Consider the following 11,031-nt stretch of genomic DNA (forward strand, 5'->3'; position numbering starts at 1 on the left):
AACCTTTCAAAAGTAATTTATAAAGAACGTTTACATTCAGTAGTACAAAATTATATATAACCATCCCTCCTGAACACATCACCTGCAAAGGAGTGGCAAGATTGTTTACTCAGATTAAAGAAACATGACAGTATACGGAACATGTACTTCGAACTTCAAATTAGCTCAAGGTTTCAGAGACAAACTATCTTCAGCAAATATGAATTTAAATGACGATGCAGGAACAGATGCTCTCCTCCCAGAGCATGTTACTGCCCTGGAATCACCCGCACTGGAACCACTTTTTTCCGCTCTGAAATTATCCAATGTATTTTGACTGAAACCTAAGATGAACACATACAAGCTCAGATCAAAGCTCTCTCAGTCACATCTCAGGTGAACCGAATGGATGGCTGAAAACCCTCTTGTCCTATGCTGTCACTTGCCTTTTAATTTTAAACATGTGCACCACCTCCTCAAGTCAGGAATTTCCTTGGTCCATGTCCTCCCCCCAGTTAGCATTAGCCCTTACTGGGAAGTGTCTGCATGGCCTTGGCAGTCTAAGTCCCTGCACTCATTACAGTGAATCTGTTTATACTTTGGTTTCATAGATTAATTGATCTATAAAACAGAAATTCATGTCATACTAATTTAACTCTTTTAAGGGATTACGGAATCCAAAGTCTAAGACTACACAGGTTATAAGATACAGGACATCTAAACAAACTGAATCAGAACTGCATCATGACTTCATGGACTACTGCTTTAAACTTGCTATTCTTGATACATCTAGACAAAGGCCCTGGAGTTAGAAGGCCATGTTAAAGCACTATTCCATAAGGTTCAGCAGATCTTCTCTGGATCCTTTTTCCTCCGAGGATAGGAGAAATGTATTCCCTTCTTGCCACAAGCTGACTCTGTAAACATTTCCCACTGTGCCAATCACACTAGGTGAAAACACAAGCACTTAATCAGTGTTGTCTTCTAGATTATCTAGTTTCTTGTCACCTCCCTTCTTCTGACTCCGCTTCCTTCCAAGACAGGTTTAAAGGATTACAGTTGAGACACAGCTGCCTGGATTTTCCAGCTCTTCCAACTATGATTTGGGTGGGTACTCTCTCCAATCTGGGCTTTTGAGTTCCTACCTTTGTGGCAGTAATGCTGACAACAGAAGGGACTGAGATCCATACCAATACAAAACTGGTCATACGGCACTCAGCAGCATTTCCTTTGAGAAGAAGATGTTTTCTCCTATGTCTTTCCAAAGTTTTCATTCCACTATGCTTAGTTTTAATTTTCTGAGTGTGTATGGGGCAGCTGTCTTCTCAAAAGAGGTGTCCCCATATTAAGATTTAGTCTCACACTTATTTGTTAGCCATAATCATTAGTGGCAATGGGCCAGGGCCTCCAGAGGCTGATCAAGGCTAAACAGATTCCTACCAAATAACATTAGGTGGTTAAGACTTGACATTGCCAGAGTTTATCCACCTTTTTTTTTTAAGTATTTTTCAAGATTAACACATTTAACAACAACTATGATACAGTCTAATACAAGACAAACCACTTTGATCCCTTTCTATCTGCTTCAAGGCTACAGCCTACAGTAAGCTTTTATTGAAGAAAGACCAAAAACTTCCTTCAAATATCACTGAGTATAAACACTTCTGTTTATAGGAAGCAGGAATTCAGCTATGATAGTTCAATTGCACTCCATTTTATCTACACAATGAGCAAAACTGTTTCTAAAGACAGTGGACTGGATTCATTAAAGACTAGATCAGAAGCACGTGAACAGTAGCTATCTTTCCTTGACATGGCCATTGGTGAGATGGGTTCTGTTGTTCAGTGACTCAGACCCATTCCTCTGGATATAATTGTTGCTTGTGACATTGCTGAAATACGTGATCCCGTTTTTCTCCTTTTCCCTAATATTTTCTCTTTCTTCATCCTTGTCACTTTCTTCTGTGTCACTTCTCATGTCCTTTTTCATCTACAGAAAAATGTAAGTGAGAAGCAATACAAACATAGAAGTCTGCACAAGATGCAGTGCTAGCTGAGCAACAGGCTAAACATTCATCTGCTATTTCAGCCACCTGCCTTTGGCACACAGTTCTACTGTGTCCTTTCAGCTTTTATACCACCTTTGGGAATAGATTCTCTCCATCTCTTTGATTTCAGCCTCAGTGGAATCCTAGCTGTGATCCTAATCAACATTAGCAATTACTGTACAGGTTGAGAAGCTGCACCAAACCACAGATGCCCAGGACTGAGGAAAACCGTGTAAGACTGACAAGATCCACATTGCTGCTTTGGGCATCAGTGTGTGGAAGAAGGATGGGTGGAGGCAGTTAATCAAGCTCTTTTACATTTTCCAAAAGGGACAAGGAGATAGCTTCTGACCACACTTGGCCTGGGTGGCTGCAGGTTGAGCACACTGCTTTGGACAGTTTGAAAGCATATGCTTTCAAACAAACCAGTAGCTCAACACAAAGCCACTCAACTCTGATTACATTCAGTTTTACGTTCAGGTTTTTCCTCTTGCTATTGACTGAGAGATCTGTAATTCACTTTTGTAAATACTTAATTCATTGCTTTAAAAGGAAAATAAAGAAGAAACATTGTGATAAAAAGACAGATTAGAAGAAGCAGCCTAGCACTTGCTGGCTTCCCAGGCTGTTTCTACTCTGCAATACAAGATGCCAAAACTGGGGACAAATTCACGGTATCACACTCCTTGTTGGAAACAGTGCTCTGAGGGAACGCAGCAAACCCCTTCTGTGACCTGAGCTTTGGAAACTGCTCAGGGGCATGTCAGTTGCTGCACGGACACCTGTAGTCTCCATTTACTCTGTCAGTTCTTCTGGGGATATCTCTTGGATCATATTAAGAAGTCTATTTGGCCTGATGCTCTTTCTAGAGATCACTACACCCAAATGCAGACAGGATTTGTAAGAATCTAAACTTGCACTGAATTCAAACTGCCTCCAAGGACAATATGGGTAGGAGATGCTATCTTCTGTGAACAACCTGGACCTCATGTCATTCTGGAATGGGCAGCTCAGGAACTATGCAGGAGTCTTGATCTGCAGCATAAGGACAAATAGCAATCAATACTCCTGAGTTTATCTATTCATGGCCATAGAATGTGGCTGAGGTCTTAAACCTAGCAAGATTCACAAAGGAACCATATAGCTGCATGAATTACAACAATGTATCTCAGGTTGCCTGTATGAGGGAATGAAACTCGTACTTCAGGCTCTAGGCTGAGTTCTAATTACGGGGGATTAGGGGACATCATGTGAGAAGGTGGTGCAGATAACCCTGTAGCCAGAGAGGAAAACTGTGGAGATCAGAAAGGCCCATGAGAAGAATGTGAACTTCCGACTGGAGCGAGAATTTCATGGCTTTCAAAAAGGGGAGAATGTCCTGTATTCTTGCTGGTACTGCTTTGGGCTATTAAATATCATCATTGAAAAAGATCTGTTTAGGATGATTTTTCTTTGCTATTCACTGCTCAATATGGAAAGCTCTCAAATATATTTTTGCATCAAATGTGGCAGATGTTTTTTAGATAAAATAGGAAAAATTCTGGATGTGCTTCAGTATTTTTCTCCCTGATGGTTCATTTCTTTCTAATAAGGTTATTTATTACCTCATCATTTTACACTGTAATAACTGCAATGGTAATTCAGCCCACACTAGAATTAGGAAAACAATAAAAGGGCGTCTTCAGTTGCGTCTTCATTTTCTGCCCTGTGTGAAGTTTCTGTTTCCTAATTTGCAAGTAATTTGCTCTGTGCTTAAGTGAAGGCAGATAAAGAAAATGGGTACAATATGGATGAAGATGAGCCTTTAATACTTGTGCTCAGTTCCCATAAGACAGAATTCCCCAGTTGGATACTAATAAAACAACTCATCTTGGGCTATGAGGTCAACTCCCACAAGGCAGGGACTTGTTACTCCTGGACTGTGTCCTTGGCATGTGGCCAATCTAGTGCCATTAGGTAATGTCTTTGATTTTGGGAAGAATTTCATGCTGAGCAGCAGTTTGGTCTCACAGGAAATACTACAGGCTATGTTCAGAAAGAGTGGGATGCATTTCACTTAAGTTTATACAGCTGCATCTCAGACATTCATCTAGGGTTGCTCTATGACTGATAGAGATGAACAGCACTATGTGGGTGCAATCTTGAATGGATTATGCTTTGGGCATGCCTGTTTACCTCTACTGCTACGAAAAGAGTCCAGACAGCTAGTTTAGACAGAAATATCTACTCTGTAGACATCTACAGCACTGTAAGACAATCTGTATGAAACATGTATTAATGATCTGGATGATGGGGCAGAGTGTACCCTAAGCAAGTTTGCTGAAGACACAAAACTGGGAGGAGTGACTGATACACCAGAGGATCATGCTGCCATCCAGAGGGACCTTGACAGGCCGGAGAAGTGGGCTGACGGGAACCTTGTGAAGTTCAACAAGGGGAAGTGTGAAGTCCTGCACCTGGGGAAGAACAACCCCAGGCACCAGTACATGCTGGGGGCTGACCAGCTCTTCTAAGAAAAACTTGGAGGTCCTGGCAGACACCAAGCTGAACATGAGCCAGCAATGTGCCGTTGCCCCTCCTGGCCTGCATTAGGAGGAGTGCTGCCAGCAGGTCAAGGGAGATGATCCTTCCCTTCTATTCAGCACTGGTGAGGCCACAGCTGGAGTGCTGTGTCCAGTTCTGGGCTCCTCGGTACAAGAGAGACATGGACATACTGGAGAGCACCTCACATAGGAGGAAAGGCTGAGAGAGCTGGGACTGTTTAGCCTCGAGAAGAGAGGGTTCAGGGGGATCTTACCAATGTATATAAATACCTGAAGGGAGGGTGTAAAGAAGACAAAGCCAGGCTCTTCTCAGTAGTGCCCAGTGACAGGACAAGAGGCAATGGGCACAAACTGAAACACAGGAGGCTCCCTCTGAACATCAGTAAACAGTTTTTTACTGAGAGGGTGACCAAGCACTGGCACAGGGTGCCCAGAGAGGTTGTGGAGTCTCTGTCCTTAGAGATATTCAAAAGCTGTCTGGACGTGGTCCTGGGCAACCTACTCTAGGTGACCTTGCTTGAGCCAGGGAATATGGACAAGACTTCTAGAGGTACCTTCCAACCTCAGCCATTCAGTGATTCTGTGATCTCAGTAACACTATAATGAAAAATCCTGTACTATAAGGGAAGCACTTTTGCACTGGCCTCACCAATCGTGACAACTTTCTCTGCCTTGATTTCTTAGTTTTGTTACAAATGCAAATCATACTGGACCAAGTGTTGGGATCCTTACTCAGATGTCACTGGCTTTGTTCACAGAAATCTCCCCTGGAGTCCAATCCACATTTTTCTTGAATACAAGCATCAGCAGTGGACCCAATATTGCAGTGACTCATAAAAATTTTACTATTTTTTGGTCAACTTTCCCTAATAGTATTGAGTGTTCCTTTCACCTCACTGTTAGGAATGTACATGTATAATTTCACTAGAGCAAGAAGGAATCCATCCCAGATGAACCCTTGTGCTCTCAAGCAGTCTAGGTGGACCCTCCCTCCCCATGTGATGTACAGGGGACCACAAACTGATCCATACCGTGCCCTGGAGGATGAACTTGTAGACCATGTGAATAATTAGGCAGGACCAGAAGACATGGAGCAGCTGCAGAATTATCAGGAGAGCATTCACAAAGTAGTATCCAAAGAAGGGTTGGAATATCTCCATGGAGTAATAGTAGGTGTTATAGAGCACTCTGCAAGAGAGAGAGAATTGCAGTGGAGGGAAAGTGTGTTGTTAGTAGGGCCGTAATTAAGCCCCAGAAAGCTCTAGTTACGGAGGAAGTTTCAGGTCAGTCACCTCCTTCTTATATATAACACATATGAGCCAACTCTCAGTTCCCCACCAGAAATAAGCAGGGTAGAGCCATAGGCCGAGGACTCCTCCTCCGTAGTATACTTCAGGACTTTAAGACTACTCTATGAACTCCAAGGCAGACCACCCTAGTTTACCCCAAGGCAGGTGCAACAGCCATGTGACACTGTAGCCTATGCAAAGGGCAGGGACATATGCTCAAGGACTGAAAAACAACGGCTGCAGCAAAAAAATCAGCATCCAGCTGAATTATCCTGTCTCTCAGAAGGCAGCTTTTCCATTTCCCTTGACTGCAGCAGACTCACGTGTAGGGGAAAATGACCAGGCGGCTGATGAGGAAAACAGCTGAGAAGATCATAAAGAGGCTGTCGCAAGTTTTTTTCCACTTCATGTAATTGAATATCTTAGTTGGCTGGAAGGAGAAAGAACAATAAAACAGAAGGCCAAGACAGTGCATCTGCACATGCTCCAGGAGGTTAATGAGCCAGATACGATACAATCTGCATGCAGGTAATAATGCCTCTTCCTGGCTCTCTGCAGGGCACCCTAGGCTGGGTCAGGAGATCAGTACTGAGTTATCTGTGAAACACCATAATGCTTGGCCCATACTGTGCTAGATCAAGGCATGTACGTTGTGGAGCTCACCTCTAGGAAGCAATCAGAAGCATCATGAATCACCATCACCAGTGTCCCAATGCGGATGTAATTGGCACAGTATGAGAAACTGATCAGGAAGATGGTTGCAGCATGATGGACTATCTGCTCCTTGAAGTCCTGATGAGAAAGGGGACAGCAGAGAATAAAATACATGATGCACCTTCTGCCCTGGTTAAAGCATGCCTCCTGCAGGTAGCAATGAAATCTCTCTAACCAACGATTAAGAAACCTCCCACTATAAGGTCTTAGCCATATAAGTCTTTTACCAAAACCATTCTAGAAATGTAAGCAACCAAGAGACCCAGGAATGAAGAGTTTATGGTGTAAACTGAGCATCTCACAACAAAGAACACTCTCTCCCTCCACCAGTAATGGTCTGATGATGGTGCAAATCAGAAGACAGAAGAGTAAGAGCCTATGATTCAGTACAGACAAATTCAACATAAAGAAAGCTTCCTTTCTGTCACAAAGCAATGCCCATATCCATCTCTGCTCTGTGCCTACCTGTTTGCACAATCATCTCATACCCCCAGGCTCGCTGATGGAGACTCACAACCACCCTTTACTTACAAGGGTATACTCGCAGCCTCAATGCATGTGTATGCCTATGTAATCATGCAGCACCCTGTCTGTCGGGGCACTGGCACCTAGGAACACATGCAGCTTAACTGGCAGAGAATAATCTCTTCTGTCTCTATGATCACTGCAGCCTAGAAGAGTCTCAGAAGAGCAATTTTTAAGTTTGGATTTTAAGTTTGGATTGAGAACTCTGCAGTAGTTTGCACCTTTCTATATCAGGGTTTGTGTTCACCACTTCCCAGAGGAGAGGGAAGCCAGTGACTGGGAATGGAAATTCCTGGGAATGAGCAAGGACAGAGTCCCCCAAAACCTCAGACTAGCACTATACACGTGCTCTTGGAGATCACTCTCCTGAGTGTTCAGCTTGAGTCCTGTTTGTGTTTGATTCTTCCCTGAGGCTGCCACTCACCTTCCTCTTCACATCAAAGGGCAGGGTGAAGACTAGTGACCAGTAGAAGGAGAGCTCCAGCAGGTAGTACCAGAACAGGGATGGTTGGAGAGGCTGTGAGAGAGGGAGAGACAGTGAAATACCCATCAGATAAAGCAGAGCAAGGGCTGGAAGTGAAGACTCCGTCCTAGGCAAAAGAATATCAGACAACCAAACCAACAAAATTTGTTCTTGCAGCTTCCAGGGGGAAATAGTTCAATTGAACAACGTGGTTACTTAAATATCATTTGTACCGAGGCAAAAGCAAATAGCAGGGGAAATTCCACTTTGCCGCACCACGTGGAACATTTAGGGAACCACCGGGAAGATCTTGAATATTTTTAGGACTTCTTCAGCACTGTGCCGATTCCTGAGCAGTCAGTATAGAGCTTTAAAAACTATGCAAACCATTTCACTATGGTGAAATAGATAAGTAGTAGCTGAATAAATCATTCCCTTTTTAGGATGCAAGGAGATGCTTCAGGCACCTTGCACTCTATCACAGATTTTTCAGTTTAATCAAACTAATGGGGGGAAAGTGCAATCCCAGTGTGAACAGTAATCTGCATTCTTCCGGGTAATTTTTCTGGGGTTTTACAGCTGGAAAACTAAAAGCTTAGACCCACCCAGCAAGATATATACTATTTAACAAGTAATTTTTTGCTGTTGTGGCACTATACAGCCTCCTTAAACCTGAACCTACTTGATAAAAAAAAAAAAATTACTATGACTGAAGGGGCTTTGCCACTAGCATTTCCAAAGAATCATGGAGTATGGCGTTCCCAAATACCAATTTATTTGGGCTTTCTCTACCCAAAGTGTTGATTTATGGCCTTCATAGATTTTAGTTTGTTTTCCTTTGTAGCACCAGTGATTGGCCACAAGAGGCAGCACAGCTGGATGCACTGGTGCTACCAGGGGGAATATTAACATCTCCCAGGCTGGGATGTGCTCTTCGCACTCTGGAGGTTATCCAAACAGGAGCTCTGGATCAGAAGGGATTTTTTTCCCCCCAAAGATAAGATTATTTGGGAGAACTAGCATTTCTTTTCTCATTGTCTGTAGCACACGGCATGGTCTGTTTAGTAGAAATTGTATTTAATACATTCTGTGTTCCTGCTAATACACAAGTTTGTCCTTGACCTTTCTTGCTCTTTGCCAGTGGGACATTTCTAGCTCTGGTTTTGGTCTTTTCTGTTTGTTACAGATGTTGGAAAATGTCTGTATTGGGTTTACATGGCCAAGTTTTGGTAGCGGGGGGGCTGCAGGGGTGGCTTCTGTGAGAAGATGCCAGAAGCTGCCCCATGTCCGACAAAGCCAGTTCCAGACAGCTTCAAGATGGACCCACTGCTGGCCAAAGCTGAGCCCATCAGAGACGGTAGTAGCGCCTCTGTGGTAACATATTTAAGAAAGGGTAAAAACTGTTGTGCAACAGCAGCTGGGAGAGAGGAGTGAGAATACGTGAGAGAAACAACTCTGCAGACACCAAGGTCAGTGAAGAAGGAGAGAAGAGGAGCCCACACTGGAGCAGGTCTTCTGGCAGGACCTGAGGCCCCACAGGGGACCCATGCTGGAGCAGTCCGTTCCTGAAGGACTGCACCCCATGGGAAGAACCCATGGTGGAGACGTTTGTGGAGGACTGTCTCCTGTGGGAGAGACCCCACGCAGGAGCAGGGGAAGAGTGTAAGGAGGAAGGAGCGGCAGAGACAACGTGTGATGAACTGACCGCAACCCCCATTACCCATCCCCCTGCGCCGCTTGCAGGGAGGAGGTAGAGAAAATCAGGAGTGAAGTTGAGCCTGGGAAGAAGGGAGGGGTGGGGGGGAAGGTGGTTTTAGATTTGTTCTTATTTCTCACTATCCTACTCTGATTTGATTGGCAATAAATTAAATTAATTCCCCCAAGTCGAGTCTGTTTTGCCTGTGACAGGAATTGGTGAGTGATCTCTTTGTCCTTAAATTAATTCCCCCAAGACAAGTCTGTTTTGTCCGTGATGGTATTTGGTAAGTGATCTCCCTGTCCTTATCTTGACCTACGAACCTTTCGTCATATTTTCTCCCCCGTGTCCAGCTGAGGAGGCGGGAGACAGAGCGGCTTGGTGGGCACATGGCAGCCAGCCACAGTCAACCCACCACAGTGTGCCATTATGATGGCTTGGATTGTTTTTGAAAAGACATGTACTCCAAATGTACAGCACAGGGCGCAAGGACCCGAGTGATCCTTTTAGTCTTACATTCCTATTCAAGCACCACCTGTTTGTATGGTTTGACTTTTACACTGAACTACAGATTTGCCCCTAAAATTTTTGCCTTTGAGCAACAGCGGATTGTTTGGAGACTCGGCTTGAAAGATACTACCTCCTTCTTCACTCATTTGTTCCGTTATGTTTCCTGTGGCTCACACTGTTAAAATTGTGCGTTACATTTCCCTTTATGGGTTTGCAACGTCGACGTACAGTCATGGGGTCTTGCTCTAACTTTGACTGCCAGACCAAAAAGCCTTGGAACATAGGCAGTCTTGACTTCGTCTTGGTACTGGGATCAAGTTTCCTTCAGCCTCCTCTTCAACTAATGAAAAATTTTATTTCCTACCCAGGAAATTCTAGTACTGTAAAATCCTGTGGGAGCTCCCTGCATGATAATACAGGAGATTACTATCCTGCTAGAAACACTTAGCAGCTGCTCTCATAGGAGAGAAGAACCTCTTCCAAAGTTGAAATCAGATTTTTCACTTTAATGAAATTTAGCTCTCTTTACTATGTCTGCTGTGGCATCCACAGCAGTGTGATATAGGAAGGCTCCTGCTATAGAATAGGCAATAGTCGTCTTCTCTAGAGAATTCAGAGCACATAAAAACATAAGGGGAAAGGCAGAGCAGGCAATAGCTCCTGTGCTCAGTGGGTGAAGCCCCTTTCTAAGTCTTTCAACTTGTGAAGTTACAGGAGTAGGAATAGCAAGGGAGACAGCCAGGCAAAAAAGTACCTGGCTTTTGGTTGCTATCTTTGCTCCTTGTGTTGATGAACAAGGAGCAGATTTTGTGCCTAGCTGGCAATTTTCATTGAGGTTATTCTGGTCTGGGCTGATAAGAGATGTACGCTTTTCAACCCACTGGACAGCTTCTCGTAATGCTGTTGTGAAAAAACTCAAGAGTATACATTATAAAACTGTAAAAGAGCATCCTCTGAACTTAATGGGAATGATGCTGTATTGCTACTGGCCATACTATCAGTTCCACTGGGAAACAAACTCCTTGGGGAGCACTGTGGACACGATTCTTCAGTATAGCTGAAAGTACACAGCATTCAGAGCATGTCCTCTGCTCTCGATACTCTCCACTGAAGTCTTCACTACTTCTCCTCAGGCAACGTGTCCTTCTCTGGCCTCAATCTCTTCTACAAATTAAACAACCTTGGAGCATTCCCATTTTTCAGTTTCTTGGCTCACCTGGCCAGAACTCTCACTTTCCCTTTACTTCTGCAGTCTCCTCCTGCT

At 43.9% G+C, this 11,031-nt stretch overlaps 1 protein-coding gene across 1 annotated transcript in view; it reads right to left on the reverse strand.

Annotated features, from left to right (window-relative positions):
- The window catches only part of LOC103903198 (ceramide synthase 4-like), a 42,022-nt gene continuing 30,991 nt past the window's right edge, over nucleotides 1–11,031 (reverse strand). Inside the window, 5 exon segments of the mRNA XM_019473372.1 lie at nucleotides 1–1,969; nucleotides 5,602–5,758; nucleotides 6,183–6,289; nucleotides 6,523–6,651; nucleotides 7,523–7,615. Coding sequence (XP_019328917.1) covers nucleotides 1,778–1,969; nucleotides 5,602–5,758; nucleotides 6,183–6,289; nucleotides 6,523–6,651; nucleotides 7,523–7,615 — 678 coding nt within the window. The 3' untranslated portion in view covers nucleotides 1–1,777.

This window comes from Aptenodytes forsteri, unplaced genomic scaffold (assembly GCF_000699145.1).
Source record: "Aptenodytes forsteri isolate BGI_AS27 unplaced genomic scaffold, ASM69914v1 Scaffold300, whole genome shotgun sequence".
Taxonomy (NCBI): domain Eukaryota; kingdom Metazoa; phylum Chordata; class Aves; order Sphenisciformes; family Spheniscidae; genus Aptenodytes; species Aptenodytes forsteri.